Source organism: Sprattus sprattus, assembly GCF_963457725.1.
Source record: "Sprattus sprattus genome assembly, chromosome: 5".
In the NCBI taxonomy this organism is placed as follows: domain Eukaryota; kingdom Metazoa; phylum Chordata; class Actinopteri; order Clupeiformes; family Clupeidae; genus Sprattus; species Sprattus sprattus.
This window is the reverse complement of record NC_137924.1, coordinates 10,473,909-10,497,229: the sequence shown is the minus strand read 5'-3', so window position 1 is coordinate 10,497,229 and position 23,321 is coordinate 10,473,909. Positions and strand designations below refer to the sequence as shown.

The 23,321-nt window shown below is 44.6% G+C and overlaps 2 protein-coding genes across 2 annotated transcripts; both read right to left on the bottom strand.

Moving 5' to 3' along the window:
- osbpl11 (oxysterol binding protein-like 11) lies at positions 1 to 11,335 on the bottom strand. Its single transcript, XM_080838670.1, has 13 exons — positions 10,967 to 11,335; positions 10,525 to 10,593; positions 10,219 to 10,394; positions 9,987 to 10,066; positions 9,215 to 9,403; positions 7,967 to 8,165; positions 5,611 to 5,756; positions 4,610 to 4,750; positions 3,637 to 4,093; positions 3,231 to 3,417; positions 2,752 to 2,934; positions 2,356 to 2,509; positions 1 to 1,949 (listed from the first exon to the last, which is right to left on the bottom strand). The coding sequence occupies exons 1-13, from the start codon at positions 11,083 to 11,085 to the stop codon at positions 1,866 to 1,868; spliced, it is 2,184 nt and encodes a 727-aa protein (XP_080694796.1). The 5' UTR covers positions 11,086 to 11,335; the 3' UTR covers positions 1 to 1,865.
- Positions 11,336 to 15,383: 4,048 nt separating this feature from the next.
- lmln (leishmanolysin-like (metallopeptidase M8 family)) lies at positions 15,384 to 22,609 on the bottom strand (the record flags this gene model as incomplete). Its single annotated transcript, XM_080838266.1, has 17 exons — positions 15,384 to 15,517; positions 16,136 to 16,346; positions 17,250 to 17,380; positions 17,730 to 17,889; positions 18,131 to 18,263; positions 18,561 to 18,671; positions 18,771 to 18,847; positions 19,081 to 19,188; positions 19,355 to 19,472; positions 19,692 to 19,786; positions 20,060 to 20,165; positions 20,457 to 20,635; positions 21,315 to 21,432; positions 21,586 to 21,668; positions 21,812 to 21,842; positions 21,955 to 22,052; positions 22,478 to 22,609. The coding sequence occupies 17 exons, from the start codon at positions 22,607 to 22,609 to the stop codon at positions 15,423 to 15,425; spliced, it is 1,986 nt and encodes a 661-aa protein (XP_080694392.1). The 3' UTR covers positions 15,384 to 15,422.
- Positions 22,610 to 23,321: the final 712 nt, after the last annotated feature.

The following is a 23,321-nucleotide window of genomic DNA, read 5'->3' as shown; positions in this document are numbered from 1 at the left end:
AACAAATATATTAGCAATTTTATTCATTCATCAGGATCTCAGGCTACAGGGAGTGTTGTTAAAATATCAGTGCAATTCACAGCTCAGCAAGATATACAGGTCGAATGGAGAACACAAAAAGGGAGGGGGGGGGGGGGGGGAGAAAAAAAGGTCATCATGTCACACCTTACAATCCTGAAGTAGAGAGAATGCATCCTCAGCTCTAAGGAGCCCAGGAGGGATAGGTACACATAGACGGCGGGTGGTTGTGTGTGTGTGTGTGTGTGTGTGTGTAGTAGGTACCTCTCAGTTTGTACTATCTCATGAGAAAAACTGAGGGGGAGAGATGGAGAGATTGAATGCGATGGAGGAGTGGGGTTGGAAGACGAAATACAAATAAGGCACCACAAGTTTCTCAACATCCTGCTTTCACGCCATGTGTTGCTAAACTGGGAGCAAGCTCGCTTCAAACAGATACCAGAGAAATGCTAACCGCACTGTGAGCTAGTGGGCCTCCGTTAGCTCGAAACACATGATGCACAACGTTCCGATTATTTTCAAAAAAGCAATTCTTTGTCCATAGTGTTTACTTGATCCAGTTACAATTTGGGTTACAAACCAACAAAAATGGAAAGAGAGAGGAGGAGAAAGTAAGGGAAAGCCAAACCCAAAATCCACACAAGCTTTCTTCCAAACGTTTGATTGCCCTTGAGACGATGGCTCGAGACGAGGTAGATTCATACCAGCGAGAGAGCATAGATGAGCGCTCACATGCATAATGCAAAGTGGGTGACGAGATAAGGGGGGGGGGGGGGGGGGTGGGGGGGCGATGTCAGGGGTGTGCTAGTGAGGCTCCCGAACTACGGCAACCAATCAGAGGAGGTTTCCAGAGAAGTCTGCCCTCTCCAAGAGGAAGCCCTCTAAGCTTTCACAGGGGAATGTGGGGGTCTTTGGCTCTCGCTGGTGGCCCTCTTTATAGACTAGCCTTAGACTTAACCTCCCTGTGTCTTTCCTATCGGTCAAGCTGTACTCTGGGCATGTGGACATGATAACACCACTGCTGCACAGGCCCAGTCAGAGGAGCCATGCAGCCGTCTGGTTGGTCACATCACAGCTTCACACTTCAGAGTCCAGCAGCACACTTCAGCAGCATCTTTATGCATAACCATTTCAGAACGCATTCAAAGCCAGAGCCTTGCCTGCTCACACGCAGTCTTTAGTCAGGGTTCCCTTGCATCCTGCGACAAGAAAATAAAGCGTTCCCTCTGATGCCAATGATCCTCTCATTTGTCATATCCATTAGCACATCACTTACTTTAATCGATAGGTTATTTATTTATTTTTAATTAAAAACTATATTTTCTAGTTTAAAACCGAACTGGTGCCACATCAGTGTTAAACGTAGCACCAGCTCAGATGGGAGAGGAAAACAAACAAACAAACAAACAACAACAACAAAAACAATCAATCAAACAAACAAACAAACAAACGACCAGGTCCAACCACCACCCTAAAGCAAACCATCACTCATTGCACATAAACAACAAGCACATCTCATTTAAGGCAACATCAGCAAAGGATATCTGTGTGTACTCGGGGACTGTCCACAGAGCATTCAGCATTGAAATGATACAAAAAGAAAAAAATAAACAAGAGGAAGTATCCGAATAAGGGGATGCAGAGAAATCACGAGCGCCTCACTCTGCCAGGAGAGCGGGATCCACCATTCCATAACGCACAACAGTCTTACAACCTGAATAAGCAAATCATCTTAAGAGTCGGTATGGGCAGGGAGGGGATGGGAGGGGCGGGGGAGTTTGTCCATAGAGTGAAGAGATGGAATATGTAATGGGGGTAGAGGGGGAGCGATGAGCCACATGGGGGGCTCAGAGACTGGTCTGAGAGGTGCTCAGCGTGGGGCTCTGGTTGCCCGTCTTCCACAGCGGCTGGTAGTACACCCAGCCTTCACCCTGTGGAGAGGAGCGGAGAGGAGATGAGAGAGATTAGAGCAGAATAGTCACAGGGAATCAAATCCTTAACTTCAGGCGACATTTTTTCAGTTTTACACGATAGAATCACCACACGCATCGTTACTTTGGTAGACTATGACCAGCGTGCGATCGCACGATTTTCACACAGGTGTGGTGAAAATGTATGCGTCTCTCATTTCTTGGTTATCTAGCCGATAGAGATTACTAATGCAGAATAGCCCTTTTAGACCACTTATTCACTCCCATATACTAGAGCTGGAGTAGAACTGTATTACTTGGTTAATGTGCAGTGCAAAATTCCCATTCCACGCTTTAAATTAAATAAACTATATAACTTTATTTTCTATGCGTCTGCCATATCCATTAAGCTAGGACTGATGCCTACTTGTCTCTCAAAGCACTTGGTCCTCCAGGGTGTCTGGGTCTCTGTGCGATGCCTCTCCTCGGTCCTCTGACGCTCCTCCAGGAAGCGCTTGTGCTCCGTGGCCGTCTCGATGTCCCTCTGCTTCAGGGACTCGCTCACGTGCTGCCACAGACGCCTGCAGGCACACCAGTCACAGGTCAGCCCCACTCACCCCACACTGAGCACTGAGGGGCTACACAAAGCTAACTGTGCTCCTCGATAAATCAACTCGAAACTGACTTGTCTTAGAGAAGCAGTGCTTCAACCAGGAGGTGACAACACTCAAACAAACAAAAACAATAATATCCTTTTCTTATTGTATCATAATTGCATTGTTTAACACACAACTTCCTCTCCCTCCTCTTCCTCTGCTCTTACCTGGACTCGTACGGTCCCTGCCTCTGGATGGGGCGGACGCGTTTGCGGGTGATGGGCAGCTTGGTGACGTCGATGACGCGGGTCTCGCCGCTGCTGTAGGTGAACTCTAGCGCGCCGTTCCACTCGCCTTGCACCCGGCACACCACTGCGTTGGTGGGGTTGTGTTTCACCTCGGCGCTCACTCTGCCGGGAGCACCGAAACAACAAACTCCAGGTTATGCACCTTTGCCGTTTACATTTATAATGACACTGCTTTGGCATCAGTACACGGGCGAAATCTATTTAAAGTCCAAAGTTCCATTTGGCATGGCCAGAGATATGGTGGTGGACATCATTGGGTTTGGTGGACAGGCTTGGTAGTGTTGGGTGTATTGAGGTTATGTATGTGGCTAGACTTTTACCTGTGCAGTTTGAGGTTATGTGTGTGGCTAGACGTTTACCTGTGCAGTTTGAGGTTATGTGTGTAGCTAGCCTGTTACCTGTGCAGTTTGCCACCATAGAAGGGCTTGGTCTGGAATGTGATAGCAGCAGAGTAGCCCGACTTGGCGCAGTTAACGTTGATCTTTCCCCCCAACTCCACCCAGGGGACCGTGAGGATGGAGCGGGCATAAGCCGAGGGCAGCGTGAAGGTGTACTCTTCATCATGCTCCAGCAGATGCAGGACACCTAAAATCAAACACACACACACACACACACACACCTCAATTAAAGGACTGTTTTCACCCAAAGTGTCTAACATTGAAGATAACTGACATAACCACACACCAACATGTGTTATTAAATACCCTGCACATTCCACACAATTTAGCTCACAAGGCTAAATCTTTCACACTAAAAAAGCCTTCACTGTTCCTTTCGATGCAAAATGGCAGCAGTCGGCCTTACCTTCCCCCACCATGGACACCCCAATGGACATGCCCATGAACTTGCTCTTGGTCCACACGTGGGTGTTGACGCAGATCCGTCTCTCCTGGCACTCGGCGTAGAAGCCAGAGACGGGCGGGTGGTGGGACACCTGCTCAGCCACGTAGCGCAGCAGGTAAGAGTCTGAGGCCCCTGGGTCCGGTGGGGTGCCAGTGCCGGGGGTGGCGCCGGTGGAGGACTTGGGCACCTCCCAGGAGCAGTTGAAGGTTTCGCCGATGATGGGGTTGTAGGGCTTCTTGGCGATGGCGCCCTTGCGGCCCTCGTGGAAGGAGGTCAGGTAGTACTCCACGAAGCGCACCATGCGCTCCAGGGGGCTGGGCCCGTCCGTGATGGCCACAAACAGGTCCGGGTGGGACATGAAGTCGGCGTACATCTCCAGCAGCGAGCGCTTCTCCAGGATGAACGTGGGCAGCACCACCTGGAGGATTAGCAGGGTTTGGGTCAGAAGGCAGCATTCTTTTTTTTTTTTTTTTTTAAAGTTTTATATATGGGTTTTTTAACCTTAACCGTACAGTGAAGTATTTGGGACAGGAAGTGAGGAGGAGTGGGGGGAAGATCGGGAAAGGACGGCAGGCTGGAATCGAACCTGTGTCACCGCGGGCATTGTAGCCCGAAAATGGGGGGCTTATTTTAGTAATAAGGGAGACCGCAATAAAAGCTCCCAAGTAAAGGCACCAAGTCATATTGATATTAATACAATTCAGTCATATTGATATTAACACAATTCAGTCATATTGACATTAATACAATTCAGTCATATTGATATTAACACAATACAGTCATATTGATATTAATACAATTCAGTCATATTGACATTAATACAATACAGTCATATTGATATTAACACAATTCAAAGTTGTAAGAGGGGGGTAAGTGGGGTGAGGGGGGTGAGAGGGGCGAGGGGGGTAAGTGGGGTGAGAGGGGAAGGGCCCACCCTGGTGAGGTCCATGCCCAGTTTCAGCTGGGACAGGAGGTGCAGGATGACACTGCGCTCCTCTTCCATGGCCTCAAGCTCCTCCTCCTCGTCAGGCGCCGAGTCCTCCAGCTCCTCGTCAGCATTTATCTCCTCCTGCTCCTGAGGGGACACACAGCGCGCACACACACACACACACACACACACACACACACACACACACACACACACACACACACACACACACACACACACACACACACACCCCTCAGCAGTCTGTGAGAGCCCTGAGGACTCAACGTCCTCCAGTGCACCTCAATGAATTGATGTGGCCATCAGAAAAACTAAACAAAAAACACCCAAAGTCCAGCCTTAGCCTGGGGATAGACCTCTCTCTTTGTTTTTCCTAGGCCTGTTTTGCCTGATGATAAGCATCAGGGTGAGGTTTTTGGGAGCTGCATCATTGGCTGCCTCATCTGATCCAATGTGATTTGATGAAGAGCCTGGCTGCTTGCCAACAACCAGAGTTTCCTTTAAAGCCGAATTAGCAAACTTCTGTTTCAATTTCTCTCACTCTCACTCTCTCTCTCTCTCTCTCTCATTGGAACATGCGTAAAAGGGTGTTCTATTCCACAGCAGAGGTGTTCATGTAACAGACGTAATTAAGATCAGACGATAAGAGACGAACTCTTGAGAGCCCGAGGCAGTGGAAGGCTATGTCACAGACACTGCCACATGTGTTTTGCCTCAACTTCACAAAGAACCTTTACAGGATATGTTTTTCCAACACATTACATAACACACACTCCACAACGTAATAAAGTCACACTCTGTGAGATATAAAGTCTGTTAAATTAAAGGTCCTTTGCCCTTTGCCTTTTGTGAACACAGCACACAGCTTCAGCAGTCGTTTTCATGGATAATTCTTTTATGATGTGTGTGTGTGTGCGTGTGTGTGTGTGTGTGTGTTTGTTTGTCTCAAAGAGTCAGCTGATAGCTTGATAGCTCTCTGCTGGTCTTACCCCGGCGGCGGAGCATAGGTCCATCTCCAGGTTCTCGGGCGCGCCTCCCTCCGACTTGCTGGAGCTGTCTTTGGTGCTGCTGAGCGGCGAGCCCCCATTCTTCAGGATGTCTGGCAGCTTGGGCTCCAGCCACTCTATGGTGGGCCCTGCAGGAAACATGGAGCTGGTCTGAGAGGCGCTCATGTCCCCCCACCCCACCCGTACGGGCCCCTCCCCCACCCAACAGCACACTCACTCCGCGTCCGTAGTCCCTCGCGCCCACACACACACTCACACACACACACAGATCGCACCACCGATGCCGGCCTGACCGCTGTTACAGCTCCTGCCTGCTGCGACCGAATGTAGCAGTGGCAGCGCGTGCGGAGGGAGGCATCGGCAGCGCCGTTGAGCGGTTGCTCAGTTGCCCGCGGACGCGCTCCAGAGCTCGCCGACTGCAACCTGAGCCGCCAGGTCATCGTCTCCAAACACACTCCGCCCATACCTGCTCCCCCCACCCCCCCCCCTCCCATGGAGGCTCATGTGTTTTAAGGGGTGAGGGGTAAGTGACCCTAGTTTCTTTGACTCGGCCGACAGCGCCTTTGTTTGGGAGAGAAAAAAAAAAACTCAACCAAACAAACAAAAAGGAAAAAAAAAATCAATCAAACAAGCAAAGGCTGCTGATATCTACCGTGTGTGTCCTTCAAACACAAAAACAACACTCCAGCCACAACGCTATCAAGTGTCTATATGCTCCTCTGAATGATAAAAAATGCATGCCATGGTAACTAGATGCCTATTCCTTCAAACACAAAGACAGGACAGGAAAACAAACAAACCCACAACTCTGGCCATCACTGTGTGGCCTGAAAGCGATTCCCTGGATTTCCATGCAATACACAGAAATAGGGGGGGAATCTGGGAGATTGAAGGGAAGAATGATGGCTGGCTGACGACAAGAGACAGAGGACACCTTTATGCATTAGTAACAGCTTCTGTTCCAAGAACAGACAGCGACGCGGCGGTACAATTTGGGAGAGATGTCAACACAGCGGCTACCTAGCGGCTCTGGTTTCAGCCGCCGGCCTATCAGAGGGGGATCCTGTTCCTCATCCATAATGAAACAATATTCCACTGGCTGGCACGGAGCAGAGGTCACATATTCTGCCAAAGAGAACATGACCTAGGATTAGCCAGCGGGCGCTAGCGTGCCAAAGCTAATGAACGTGCATGGCAGGTGAGTGGGCAAGTTCTTTTGTTTCTTCTCTGTAAGTCCCATCACTGCCTATGCTTGGCCCCCTTGGGCGGACAGGTGTACATCAGGTTTCAGCCGAATCTTAATTACCTGGCTACAACATGGTGCCCCTGTGAGGCTCTGTGTCCATGCGATTTAAGGTGTTCAATAACTGAGCGGGAGGTGATTTTGGCCAAGGCTACATATCTTGTTTACGGAGTGAGTCAAGTTATATAAATAATCTTTCAATCAAGCAGCACCAACAACTGCTTACTGATGAAGATGTACATTAAAATATATATCAATGTTTAAAATGTTAACCCACATAACGGTAATGGTATAAAATGGTTTTAATAATAAATGAGCAAACCTTCCGGTCAACAATATCCCTACCATCCTCTTATTTTGCTCAAGCTTCTATCATAGTATGAAACCCATGAGATTATGTATTTAATGTGTATGGTTAACCTCACTATCAATACCATATTTCAAACATATATTTCATTACTTTGTGATTTCTACTCTTCTGTATCCCTTCACTTATTCAGAGGAGTGATTGGGCTAACTGGTGGATGGATCCAAGTAACCCAATCCAGCGTCTGTATACAAAAGCAGCCAATCCATTACCAGATTGTGCAAGGGTGTAATTCCTTCATCAGGAGAAGTAACAAAAACAAGGCGGCAAAACATTCCTCTGCACTCACAGGCTAAAGGCAAAAGCTCACAATTATGGTTGAGTTATTATTCATAGGGTGAAGATCACATGTGCAATTTGGATAGGTGCAATGCAGTCAAGCAGTCCAACATAGCAGCAAGGAGACAACCTGGAGTCATTACAGTAACTGACACGGGATGATGCCTGCACCAAAAGCATGCCATGGAAATGCACATCACACCATAATGGAGGAGTCAGAAGCGTTCTCAATGAAACCTTAGCCCTAAGTTAGAGCCTTCAGTAGGCGTCACGGTCAGGGACACAGAAAAGGATGATCCGACTGTAAGACACTTTTGTCTGTATTATTCTGTTTTTTAGTTGTGCTGAGACCCACTTAGTGCTATCCTGAATTATTCCATAATTCCCCCGAGTACCCAGGATGAAGTAGGCCAAGCAAACAGGCACAAACAAAGCCTTCCATCTCTCACCTCCCAGGGGAATCCTCTGGCGTGCCACCTGCTGCAGCTGGAGGATCTGCAGGCAGTCGCTCAGGCAGGTCATGGTGGCCAGAGAGGTGGCCTTCAGCAGCAGGAGGTCCTGGTCCAAAGGAGAGGGGCCAGCGGATGACGGCAGGCCCTCGATGCTAAGGATCAAGTCCCGGTGTTGCCCCTGAGCCTGATGCATCATCTGGGGTGAGGGAGAGAGGGGAGAGAGGGTCTCAGAATGTCATTGGGTTTAGGAGTTGGTCGGGAAAACTGAAAAGCTGCTAATTGTTATGAGCCGTCCTAATGCGGTATACTGATTCAGAGCTCAAAATGCTTGCCATGCATTATGTCAGTGATGTCCAAGATTGTTTTTATTCCAACTCACGAATACAGAAGGTTTTCATTCAAATACACAAATCAGACATTTTACGGTTCAATATAGTATCTAGCATTCTAATCTCTCTTAGACCCATCAAAAGTTACTTTCAAGTGCAGTTTGCGGTTCTAATCTAATATTTTTTTTTTGTCAAATTCAGCAAATTGTTCCTCACAGTACTCTAGCTGTCTGTTCTGAGTGTGCGCTAAAACTATGTCTGTTCGTTCAGTCCTAGCTCTGTAATTAAGAAAACATAGTCGCTCGGATCATCAAACCATAAACAATTCCAGCCAATCAACACTTTCAGGAGCATGGAAAGAAGGGACGTAATTTGTTTGGCTGTTGAGCTCAAATACCAACTACATTTAGCTACAATCACAAGCTCTACCTTTAAGGCCCTAAGGTTTTATCAGAGGATGTGCGCTCTGTGTTTTGTTTGGAAACAAATGGTAAGCTATAGTACTTCAAGTCCAGATAACAGGGTCATTCAACGCAAAATCACCTAGAGCCTCACAGATCATGTCATGGATGTTCTGAGGCGAAACTTTTTGCTGCGCTGATAAGTTTAACTGAGCTATGGAATTAAGTAGAACAGGACATGTTTCATGAATGAGCGTGCAATCATCAGTCATTCAAGGGCACTACATTTAAAATATTTTGGGGATTTTTTGGGAATTTGCACATTTACTTTTATAAAATAAATATATGTCCCTGACTTTTTTTTCATGAAACTCCATGCCATGGCCTGTGAGGCTCTATGTGTTTTGCTGTGGAGTGACCCAATAGCATAGTGACCTGTGAGGCTCTAGGTGTTTTGCCGTGGAGTGACCCAATAGCATAGTGACTTGGCAGTATGGCAATAAATGGCGCCTCACCTCTCTGGCCTCAAGCAGGTGGTCTGGTAACAGCGACCGTTTACTGGAGTACGGGGAGTTGGAGCCGAGGTGCATCTGGGAGATGCCCAACAGGGAGCCGGGGTTCTGGCTGATGCGGCGCTGCGAGCTGGGGGAGCAGCTGCCCTGGGAGGCCACCGACAGGCTGCGAGCCTTCAGGGGTGGGTTGGTCTGAAAGGGAACAGGGGCGACAGTGTTACAGGAGGTACAGAAGTCGCTTAGTAATCAAAAATTTGTTAGTTCAATTCCCTGTCGAAGCGTCCTTGAGCAAGACACTGAACCCCTAATTGCTCCTGATGTGCAATTGCCATCAGTGGAAATGTAAAATGTATACATTGTAAGTCGCTTTGGATAGAAGCGTAAGCGTCTGCTAAATGACTAAATGTAACAGCAGCAGAGGGAGATGACCACAACGTCTCAATCATGAAGGGCCAAACAACTGTACAGCAACTGATATTTTTGTCTTCAATATCTGGAATGTCTTGAATTACCATATCGGTATGGACCAAAGATGCTCTAGACAGCTTTGGCTTTCAGGTTTTACAACAATTAACATAATCTGGTAGATACTGTAAATCTAGCTTTTTTGCCGTCTTATTCAGCCAGGACTTTATAGTCATCAACGAATTCAGACTCCCACCGACTTATTTTTCTCTAAGTATGGATTCTTGTTTTTGGGGTCAAATCATCAAATATATGATTCATATAAATATAATGATCATTATCAGACATAAACACACACATAAATAACTACCTTTCCCATGGCTTCGGTGTGATGCTGTGTGCATATCTGTAGCCGGCTCACCCAGTGCTGTCTCTCTTTGGCATCGGCAGCTGTGGCGTACCAGATTGGAAAGTGGAAAACATTCACAAGTGCAGTATACCTAATCAATACATTTGGTTATATATTTTGGTAAATGCATAAATTCGTGTGTGTGTGTGTGTGTGTGTGTGTGTGTGTGTGTGTGTGTGTGTGTGGTAGGTACCTCTAAGTTTGTACTGTTCCCCACTGATGGCATTAACGGTGAACGTGTGTGAGTCCTCATCACTGGGGGAGATAACTGCACCCCCCAGAGGTAATGTTCCTCGTGGCTTCTGAGACCGTGACTGTTCAGTGACAAAGTACTCCAAAAGCCCCAATTCATTGTTCAAGACAAAGAACCTTAACAGTGAGAAAGAGTAAGTTAGCTTTGCTGTGCTATGGGATTCCAAGCAATATATATACACCTTGAAAGACATCAGAAATAACTGAGCAGTGTAATCACCACAGCTGTAACGTTATCAAGGCTCACCTGTATTGCCACCCAGTGACCAGGTTGGTATACTTCATCAGATAACCATCGACATTTTCCATATGGTCACTGTAAAGACAACCAAGACATGATGATACAACACCAAGCTATTACGGGACTTGCCATTAGTGTTAGCCAAGATATGCGCAGGTATCAGATAGCCAGCAACAGTCACTAAGAATCAATGCGAATCCAGTCTAAGCCAGCTGTTTTTACGATACAAACGACTTCAAGATGTTGCCAATTACGTGCGGAATGTCATGATCCAACACAGACGAACACATAGCCAACCCTCTCGCATCTTAAAATGGCACTACGTTTACTGACTGAGCATTAAGATTAAGCACAATCGGATGGCATCCAGAGCAGAAGCACTGATTTGTGACAAGTACTTAATGTGGTGGGTGGCTAACATTAGCAATAGCAAACGAGGGCAAATCACCTGTATTGCCAACTTTTCGAGCTCCCTCTTGTAATGGAACCCGGCACCCTGTTCTGCGTGAGGCCATCGAGTTTTCCTTCGCTCTCAGAAATTCGTATTCCTGTGGTTTCACCTTGCATTGTTGCCCTCCCGGCCTCCCGGAGAATGTCAGAGATTAGATGGGTTTTGCAACGCGAATGCTATCTAGCTTCCTATGCTAGGACAATATGACGCTAACCATAGAGATGTCTTGACTTTATACGGCAAAGACAAACGTTCTGATTGTTAACGTTAACATTTATAAAAGTCATACACCAAGGAGGCACGTTGTAGCTGGCCTTTCTATGTTAATAGTCTTTAAAATATATATTGTCTCGTTAAAACATCATTAGGGCAAGTGTTTACTCCGCTACAGGTCCTAAGACCGCCATGCCTGACGTGCGTAAAGTAGGAAGTCAACGCACCCTCGGATCACGATAACATTAACACTCTATCACAATAAAAGTCTCCATATGAACATTGCGACCAGCAGCACGCCCTTGATAGGATGTGGCCGACCAGAGATGTATTGGGCAGAGATGACAGACCCAGCTGAACGCCGGCGATAGACGGGACAGACGGGGCATCTCTAGTCTGGCGAGTAACATGCGGTCCAAAGGTATACCGTGGAAGCGGCATACCAGGTTGAGACTCATGGGACGTCATTTTCACAGCTTTTATTCTGACATAGTATGTTATGGTCATGTGGCGCTACCACTGAAAGCATGATGACAAATTGTTTTTCTCAACTTTGTGCCATGTTATATTACCCAGCTAAAATGTTATGCTTAGATAAATGCTGTTTCTGTGAAGTGCCTCTTTTAAAAATACGAATTTAATATTTCCATCAGCGAAATACACAAAGCAAGTATAATAATTGAAAGCCACTCCTCTCTATGTTCCTCAATAATGTAAAGGTATATAATAACACAATTCAAACCCTTTAAAAGCTTTAAAAAATGGCCCTCCTCCTCCATTTTTATGTCTGTGGGTGTACTGGTTATCAAATAAAATAAAATGTTGTTGTCATTATTTCAGCTACTAAAACATTTTGTTGAATGCTAGGTAGACTCCATTTATATACTTATCTTGTGTCCCATCCCTCCCCCTCAAATAAAACCATACAGGAAAATGCTATTAATGTTTTTCCAAAATTTTATTTTTGAAATACAAAAAATACAGTAAAATGTTTTCAAGTCTTCATTCAAAGCAGTCTAACAACGACTACGTGATAAAATGTTTTGCTCCAAGATAAATAATAACAAATAGTCGTAGTTGTAACTTGCACGCGCGTCTAGGCCTACTGCACACTGTTTAGTTTATCAGAACGTCATCTATGAAGTCAATGATATGCAATCGGATTAACATTATTGTGTATAATAGAGGGCTACAACCTGCATATAAATGTCTTTGGTGTGACACATATGTATGCTATACATTAATTATGCAAATATATGTGTTAATAGGTTCATTTTCAATCAAATTGCAAAGAAATGATTAGCAGTATAGACTCAAAGTTTGTAGTGTTAAAATGTTGTTAGACTATAGGAATGACACCTTGCTTTACATTCATTCGATGCATCACATTGGTTAACATTTGTTGCTTTTTTCCAGAGAAAATATTCAAATGGTTGGAATGCCTCTTCTGATTCAGTTAGAAAGATCCAAACAAAGACTGAGGAACTGAAGAACACTCTTAAATGGCTGTTTGAAACTATAGAATGATTTGTCTTGGTCTCAAAGAATGCCTGAGAAAATGTTAATTTTATTAGTTTGATAATTATTTCAAATATTTGCAATCTATACAGTAAAGAAAAGCTTATACCTTTCCTCTTCAAGTTACTGTTAGACTATCAAGGAAGCAAACAAGTCTACCGGCCACAAAGACCGTCAAGTGACATTTTTTGTTTCAAAACAGCCTATAAACAAAGTAAGATATCATGTAAATGTTACACATATATCAAGTACAATGTAAGAGAGACAAATGTACTAAACCCTTAAAGTATATATATAAAAAGGTTTGTACCGTACACACACACACGCACAGACACACACACCTTTTGTTACAAATGCTTCAATGAAATACAGTTTCACAATTGTCATCAGAGGTTATGGTATATTCATTAGTTTTGCCAGTTCAGGGATAATATTATAATTCACTTCATTGCCAAACAAGAATAACATGTAAAACACTGCATATGAGTTTGTATCCTGAATTGAACCAACTGGAGGGGAATAAAACTTATATAGCAATCTCCATAGCAATTATTATATGATGTAACAGGATAGGAGGTCAGTGTTGAATGAACATAATCAGATGTCAAACTATTAAGTGTTTTTATACCTTACACCTTTCAACTAATCCACATAAATATTTAAACAGATGCACCAATACAAAACAGGAAAACATATACCACACTGAATTCATCTCAGTGAACTACACTGTACATGATAATGTTGTCCTTCTATTCGACAAGTCACATAGACGGACACCCCCTTCATCATTTAATAATTTCTTATTTTAAAACAAAACACAACAGACAAACTATGGGTTCAGAACCTACCACATTACCATTTTTTTTAGAAATAAAAAAAATGATGTAATGATTGGTAGGCATTGTGGTGCAGAATTCATAAATAATTCAGGACTGGGATCCTGGCACCTTAAGGCTCATCTGCTCTGTACGATCACTACTGGCATAGCAGGAGCAGACGGAACGACATAAATACATATATAGACATAAACACAATAAATCAATACAAATATCATACCAGCCCTTCTCAAAAAAATCAATTACTGCTGCGATTAAAAAATAAATAATCAATACACACAATTAAAAAGTAGCATTTCTGATGATCTGTGCAACTTATGCAACTGGGCCTCCTGACCAATTGTTAACAGTTCAGGAATAGTGCCTTCCACTAAAATCAACATAAACATATTATAGTATGCTAGCATAGCTGCCACAGCATATCCAACTGTATATCTTCATTGGGTTTCTAAAAATATTGACTCTTGACATTATCAAGTTTAATATAAGGGTGAAAAAGGTAAAGATTCAAACAGTCTGCAAGGAAGAGTTAGTTGAATGTTTTGTAAACAAACAGCAGAAGCGTAAAGCATCTGCAGTTTAACTTCATTCGAAAGTGAGGGAACTGAAAAGTTTAACACCTAATCCTTCCGCCAACAATAAACTCACCATACTGATTATACTTCACAGTACATTTGCAGGCAATGATCCTCACACTGATTCATTTTTAATTCAAGCTAAATTGGGGGGGGTGGAGGGTCCAAGGTAAATTCCGCTCATGAAATGTCCGGCAGTTTAAAACATTTTAAGTCTTCATATCCGGTATGGAATTGAGTGTAGGATAATGATTTTTTTTTTCAGCCAACTGGACTGAACAAAACAATCAAGCTACAGATAAACGTAACTATGCATTTCGGGGGAAAAGTACAGATATATGGACATACCCTCCTTAAGCAAGGTAAAATGTATGATATATCCCAGCACAAGCTTGACAGAAACCTTTCTGCCATCTCTCATTGCCACACAACATAATGATATGGTTAAATAGAACTACTGGTGGACCACACAAGGAAACATGAGGAACCATGAATCATCCATCCGGGAACCATCTCTTTTCCCCCACATATGGTTACCAAAATGTTCCTTATGCACAAAAATAATGTCTCGTTTGTAGCTAAACTTAATAAATTATGTCCTCCACATATTTGTTTGACAGTACTCGCCTAATCTCAGACACACAGCTCACACACGCATATTCCACTTGAGTTTCCAGACCAAACGCAAACATCAAACATTTTCAAAAACTCGGCACATTTTAAAGTCTTAACTATACATTTCCTTTACTCTATGCACCTTAAAGGAAATAGAAAAAAACATTCATAGCAATCCATCACTTTCAAAGAAAACAAAAAGGTGCGTCTACTTATCCCAAAACAGAAAAAAGCACCACTCTTGGTCTGCGGGAGGACAGAGTATTTGCCTGACATGCCCCCCAGTACTGTAGAAAATGCTACCTTCTCACTGGGGATGGACAGACAGTTGGACATTTAGCACCTCGCACGCCATGAGAACACCTGCATCTCTCCAGCTCTGGAGCCTATGGCTTCGGACAGGTAAGTATAACATACTGGCACTTAGCTAGATAATAAAGGAGTGCAATCAATGGCTTATCCCACACAGCATCTCTCCCACGGGCTCTGCAGGATGTTCCTCCCTGTTTTATTACAGTAGTTGAGCCATGGATGTAGCTGCTGCTGCTGCTCCTTGAGGAGTTCCTGCCGTTCCTCCTCAGGTTCTCCCCCTCGCCAGAACAGTGCCCCAGCGGAGAAGTGAGGTCCATTGGCTGGGAGCTGGTAAGTCTACACTGGGTCGGACTCCCTCCAGGCTTTATGAGATGAATAACCCTATTAGCCACATAGGATGAACCCGGCCAGGAGGGGGATGAGGTTTAACAGCAGCAGCCAGAGGGTTATCACCAGGCCAGAGCAGCTGGAGCAGGGGTCTGGGAAAGGGAGACAGTGGTACAGGAGGTAGAGAAGTCGTTTAGTAATGAGAAGGTTGCTAGTTTGATACCCTGTCGAAGCGTCCTTGAGCAAGACACTGAACCTCTAATTGCTCCTGACGTGCAGTGTGCCATCAGTGTAAAATGTGTATACATCCTTGTAAGTTGCTTAAAAGTTGCTTGGATAAAAGCGTCTGCTAAATGACTAAATGTATATGTAAATGAGATATAGAGAGGAGTCCACGCCATGCTCATTAGAAATGCTCATTCCTTAATGCACTGTACGCAAATCTGAATTGCATCCATCATTATCAGTGGTGAGTGCAATTTGGATGACAGAAGTAGAACAGCAGAGCAGAATAGTTTTCCTATTTAATTTTTTTATCAAATTTGTATTTTTGTGATCTAATTGTTTTGTTTCTGTTTTCTATTTGTTTTGATGTGTTTTATTTTATTGTGATTTAACCGTACAGCACTTTGGTCAGCGTGAGCTGTTTTCAAATGTGCTTTATAAATACATTTGACTTGACTTGACACAGTGAAATTTTGGCATCACAGCACCCCCTTAGTTGGTACTACAGTATTCACTTGTGGAGGAGAGACTGACAGGACACTCACCAATCTTAGCCGTCTGTGTGTTGTTGATCTGGGGGAGCTGGTGTGGCAGGGGGCAGGAGCTGCAGAAGTCTGTGCAGGCAGGACAGACCAGCGCGCCGCTGTACACCCAGCCGTTGAAGCGCACGTTGACGTTGAGCAGCTGGCCGGCTCGCACACACAAGAAAGGCTGCTCCTGCACCCACACTATTAGCCCTTGGTCAGAGCAGGACATCTGCAGGAGCACAAACACACAAAAACACCCACACCATCAGCCCTTGGTCAGAGCAGGACATCTGCAGGAGCACAAACACACACACACCCACAACTGAGGCTTGACCTAAAACACTGGAGGTCCTGCTTCATGCCTTACTTCTCATGGCCTAGATGGGTGCTGCTTGTCAAAAAATGTTTAAAATTATTTGTTATTATTATTATTATTATTATTATATAGTTTTAGTATAGTATAGTATATTTATAGTAAGAGTTTTAGCTGACCTTAAGAAAGCAGTATTATACGTAGTCACTCCTCAGGAGGCCAAACAACACTGCAGTCTTCTCCCTGGACTGACCTAACTTACTCACATTATGAGTTTGGACATCAAGTGATGACTATCTTTTGCTACAAAATCCTCAACAGAGAATATAAAAAAATTCCCGCACACACAAAAGGCTGCTCCTGCACCCACACCATTAGCCCTTGATCAGAGCAGGACATCTGCAGGAGCACAAACACACACACACCCACAACTGAGGCTTGACCTAGAATACTGGAGGTCCTGCTTCATGCCTTGCTTCTCATGGCCTAGATGGGTGCTGCTTGTCAAAAATGTTTAAAATTATTTGTTATTATTATTATCATTATTATTATATAGTTATAAGAGTTTTAGCTGACCGTAAGAAGGCAGTATTATACGTAGTCACTCCTCAGGAGCCCAAACAACATTGCAGTCTTCTCCCTGGACTGACCTAACTTACTCACATTATGAGTTTGGACATCAAGTGATGACTATCTTTTGCTACAAAATCCTCAACAGAGAATAAGAAAGTCCACTAAAGCAGAACGGCCACAAAGTCGTGTCAAGGCTTTCCGCTGCGGGTGAAACCAGAGACCTGCAGGCTGTGGATGTTGGTGTACCTTGTAGCAGCCGCTGCCCCAGTCTGGATAGGTCATGCGTCTGGTGCACTGCTCCATGGTGAAGGGTGACCTCTGATACAGACACACTGAGCTTGGGCCGTACTCTTCCGCACCATAATTTCTCCATGCATCTGCAAAGGCAGTGGTTGTTCCAATCAAAATTAGACAGGGAGCACACTAATAAGAGTAAAAGTTTACGCTACAGTTAACACCTGTATTTGTTTAGTGACTAGTACAGACACTGCACACATTTGTCTGAATACATCTTTGCTTTTGGTTGTTCAAACCAAATTAATCAGGGAGCACACGTACGTATAAGAGTAGAAGTTTACACTACAGTAAACACCTGTATTTGTTTAGTGACTAGTACCAAGACTGCACACATTTGACTGAATACATCTTTGCTTTTGACTTCTCCACCCAATAAGCTGCAGAGGCATGGAGCCTGAGGATATTCAGCAGCGTGCTAAAGTCAGCTACCTGGCTGGTTGCCCTGGATCCGGCAGTAGGAACTGCGCTGGTACTCTCCACTCAGGTGCCAGCTGAACTCCTGACTGAAGGGGCAAAAGTCTGCGATCTCCACGGCGCCACCGTACGAGGGCAGCTCCAACGACGGCACGCCACCGATTTGGTCAAAATACTGCAGGGGGGTCAGATGTTTTGGTTCAAGATGAAGGTGAGCTATTGTGCATCTACTGTATGTCAATAACCAACTCTTATTTGCATTGATTGGTACTTTACAATGAAATCCACCATTTTGGTAGCTAAATGTCTATTGCAAACAATGGCGTGCTGATCAAGCTTTCTTGGAACAAACCAATTAGGTGTTCCCTTCTGTTTCTAGCACATGCGGGGGCAGTAGTGTGCTCCGTCCTCTTTACCTGGTACTCCAGGGGGAGGGCCTGTGGGTATTTCTGCAGGTTGCACACAGCCACGGCCAGCTGGTCCTGCCTGCAGGTGAGCTGGAGGGGGGTGCTCCTCACAGAGTCACAGTATGGGGTCTGGCTACGCCTCCTGGGACAAACCAAAGCAGGCATGAAACACAACAGGAAAACAATGCCCTCTAGGGGCCAAAGGGTGAATTACAAGCCAACACAGGGTGGAATCCGAGGTCAGGGTTAGCCAGTGGTTCTTCTGGGGTGGATATCCTCCTATAGGCTTAGTCAAAGCTTTATATAGCCAACACGCTCCTGTATTAGTGCATTGCACCAGGCCTACCCAACGCATTACTAGTCAGTCATCATTAACATGTTGTTTATCGTTTGGTCCTCCTAGATTTTTGCAAGCTTATGAAGCCATGAGGGGTCTTACGTCTGCCGCTGACGGTCCATCCAGAATTTGCAGCTCTTCATGACAAAGTCACAGCCCAGTCCTTTGCCCCATTCCAAGTCCTCCGCCATGCTGTAGTTTGCTCTGTACCACCTGAGGACAAAAGGCATCAGTAAAACATGAGGAATGAGCAGACAGTTTCACAATTACAACTGTTAGAAGAGTGGGTCAAAATCTGTAGGTAATCCTTACCCCGTGTCCTCCATGATGGCTAGTGTTATTCTTGAGAACACTCGGTTCTGCGTGTGAGATCCAGTCATTGCTTCATTCTGTAGTGAAGTAACACAGTTTCTTAGAATTCTATTGACCAATTGGATATTCAGACTCTATTTATAATTGATTCTTAATTTCTCATAACAATTAGGTGACCTAAAGATCAAGCAACTTCTGCGTCAGGCTTATCTGACAGTTATCCATAGCAATGGATAACGCAACCCTTAACCGCACATTTTTCTCAGATGCCAGAAGTTTGTTCATTCTGGCAGCCTCCAACAGCCCTCACCTCCAGCAGCCTCTTCTCCCAGTGGTTCAGTTCCGTGCCCATCCCCCCCTGGTTCTCCAGCTCCATGCCCTCGAGGATGGGGCAGTCAAAGTGTCTCCTGGCCTCCGCCTGGAAACACATGGACAGGACCATGAGATGGAATGGCTTTGAGTGGGAATGAGTTTTTTTGATTTAGCATGACTAAAATGCAGAATGAGTACCATTTAGCTATATGCTCAGGCCAGCAAGAGCTGGATAAAGAAGTTGCTTTGCTGAACATTAAAAGAGGCCTCACCACCACGCGTGGGGTCACCAAGAGGTGGACTTCGTGCCGGACCATTCTCTTGCCACTGATGTCCCATAGTCGCGTGGCCCTCCGAATCACCTTATCACTCCACTGGAACAATCCTAGGCTGAAAGAACAGGCAATGGTGTTATTCAAACAAGCAATGCCAAGTTTGACAGATAATGATCACTATCTATACAAAACAAATTATGTAAATTTAAGATGTCTATATGTAAAGTTGCAATCAAAGGTTTGGAGACAACAGTGAACATTTCTGAGGCAAGGGTTAATATTTTTTAACATTTTTTTTTTCTAATAACGGAAAAAGGTAAAAGAAATGGACAACCTCTCGTTGAAGGCTGGTAAGCCACTGGCAAAGCGCTGGGTCAGTGGAATCCCATTATCATCGTGATAGAATGCAAAGAGTCCTGCTGAAAAACCCTGTCAAAACAAACAGACAGCGATCACAGAGCCATCACCCACTTAGCTTCACTGCAATGACCAGATGACAGAACACAATGTGTTTTCAGATGGAAGTGCACCTCTGTACGTGTATCTGTATGTTTTTACTTAGTATTAGGTAATGTCTTGTCTTATCTGTTGTGCCTGTGCACTTTATATGTTTCACCGTGGGAGAGTGGGAAACGTCCTATCGATTCCTTGGTCAATAAAGCTACTTTGACTTTGACCTCATGGGATGGTAAGGGCATTTACCAGGGCGTGGATGATCTCATGTTTGACTGTGGACAGCATGCCGTTAAACTCCAGAGGTTGGGTGGAGATCATCCGGGGGCACAGATTGGCATAACCAGCGACAGGCCTTCCAGTGTTCAGAACAAAAACACAGCACCATGAAGTTTCAGCTTGTGGTAGTGACAGCAGATAAGGACAGAGCAATATCAAATTACAAAAACATCAGCAACAAAAAAACAAACCATGGTATGGCATGTTACAGGTTGCAAAGGTCAGAACAAGGTTCAGTTTAATTATAAACACTAATAAAATGCATGTCTTGCATTGTCCAAAATGCCACAGAGGGATAAAAACAAGACATCTATTTAGGCTTTGTGTCCGCTCCATGTGCATCTTGTATCTCCATGCTTTGGTGTACCTGTCCAGTTCCGACTCCAGCTGGCAGTAGGCTGCGTAGGCCACGATGTTCTCCTGTCCGCAGCGCTCCGTGGTAACCGCGCTCACATACAGCACGAAGTCTGCCCCCTCCGCCCCCTCTCCGTCAGGAGGCCCGGCCGGCCCGCACGACTTCCCTGTCTCGCTGCACACTTTGCATTGCTGGAGAAAGGGCACAAGAGGTATGCTTTCATTTCAACCTAATCAGACGCGGAATTAGATATATGAGGGGGGCACTGTGGCACAACCAGTAGCTCGACCACATTTGAGCTTGACGCTCATGGAGGACACAGGTTCGAATCCGGCCTGATGTAATTTCTCCTGTCCACTCCCCACCTCTTCTCCCTCTCATTTCCTGTCCCACTCTTAACTGTACTAACAATTAAAGGCATAAAAAGCACAAAAATAAATCCTATAAAATTTTTTAAAAAGACCTAGACATGTGCTCAGGGTGCGTAATGGTAGAAGCAAACATGCTTCCATATGCTATTGGACTGGATGAGATGAGGATGAGGTAATGCCTCAATATCCTTTAAAGATGCTGACTGAATGAAATGACTACACTGAGCATATGGCCAATGTCACCACCCCCCCCATCATCCGGCTCAGTCTAAATGCCTGATCTGATTAGCTGTCGCAAGGCGGATGGCTTCGGCTGTAACAACAGGCAGTCTTATGCACAGCTGAAATGGCTTTCTTGACTATGCAAAAAAATACGGACCTAACGGTACAGAAAGCTTTGGATAATAAACGTGATTATCAGAGCTCTACCAATTCTTTGGCACTAATAACTAGTGAAGATGCTTGTCTATGGGGCAGGTCATGGGTGGGTGATGCTCACCTGCAAATGGTGCTCAGGCACGACAACTGGTCCACATCTGGTGACCACGGCACATGCTCCTTGGCAGTAACGATGGGGGTCATCTCTCTTCCGCAAGTACTGATTGGTTGCACATTGTCTAATTGGGGACAATTCATGCATAATTGAGACAACCAAATCTAAACCTTACTTGTCTGCCACGATATTACAACAAACAGTGTAAGTACAAGGAAAGGCGTGAGAGAGTGAATTAGTGAGTGTGAGAGAGACAGAGCGAGAGAGAGAGAATCACCTGCTGAGTAGCACAGGGCCTGCTCGTCTTCGGACTCTGAACGCTTTCTGAAGATAATCAATCGCTTGAGGAAATAGCATTTCCTATAGAGACAAACAAACAATTTGCAACCTACATATAACATGGACATCTAGCCAGGTTTTCAATCATTACTTGAAAGTGCTAAGAAGTATTTGACAAGTTGTAGCCTATGGGTCTGCTTTGCATTAACGGTCTACCACCATACCTTCACAAGTGTCCCTTGGTCCTCAGGTAGCCTAGTAAAATGACATTGACATTCAGATTAATCAATTAGAAAAACCAGGGACAGCCTAATGTATCATCCATCCATCTTATCTAGACGGCTGACAATACGGATACAGTACTCACCTATCAACACTCTGGTCATAAATTATGTTTACATTCAATTGCTGATCGATGCTCCTTTTAGTAAGCCTTTCTGGTTTTAGATGCACTTTGTGAATGACCTACGAAGAACATAAATTAAGCCAATGAACGTGTCATTAACATAGAGGAAACTAAACTAGAAAACTAAAATCAAAACAACGTCCAAATTCCCACATTTGACAAGCAAGTGTACTGACAAGTCTCCACAATTACTCTAAATATTCAAGGTGAACTAACTTAGTCGTAAAGTAAATTACGATACAAGACAGCACGTCCGGAGAAAATCAAAACGCTACAGTGAACCAGGGAAACCAGTAGCAGCGTTGAACCGGAGCCCGTCTAAATTAATATCTGGTTGAATCCTTGAGTTAGCTATTTAGCTATCAAGCTAGCAATGGCAAGCTGATTGTCATAACAAGAATTAGCTGCAGTTATATCCAAGCTTGGATTAAAGCGTTTAAACACAAAACCATTTTGAAAGTACATTTACAATAAGCTGACATACCTCTGAAGGATGAGGTACTTGATGCTTACAAATATGACACTGTACAACTAAAAATAGGAGAGAAAAAGTACAAATCCAGCTAACGTTAACAGATCCAAAGGTCTTCCCGTAGCAGATCAGCCTTGTCGCCATCGTATGAGCCTGGCAGCAGCTGGCTAACACGCGACGTCAACACCGGTAATTCACTTGCTGCTTGCACGACAAGGGAACCTATCCAATTCATACCTCAAATAACGTTACTTTGACGTGTAGCAAAATCCTGTCTTTATGAAAAAGTATCAAAAGTGAAGCACCTCATCAATTGAGAGCGCCCTATCCAAATGCGACGTCACTTCCCTAACAACACATCTCAGCTGAGCAGAGCCCAAACAGCCCCCATCAGCGTACAGCTGAGCTCTCTGGGCCCTCCCCCACCCCCTGCCGAGGAGTTGACATCCATCCAACCGAGTTCATACCAATAGAAATAGACCTAGAAATGTGAATAATGTAATGGCACTCTATACCAAGCTTATGACTGCACCACGGTCACTTAATATATGAAGTAGCTAGGTCTAGCGTATGGAAAAACGAAAACTAGAAAATAGATCTTAAGCAGCTGTTGTTTCTACTGTTGGCAAACTGTTGGCAAACTTTTGGCTAGACGATAATAAATTATGCTATAAAACAATACATTCATTGTCTGAAAAAAGACACCACGCCGTCACTGAAAAAAAAATGTCCACAAGGGGGCACAATATATTTTCAGGATCAACTGTAGTGTTGCTTGTTACAAACCTGGTTAAGTTCACTCAGAATATGCCTGAGTGCCAAATATCCTTAAAGAAGAGACCTGTGCCTCTCTTTT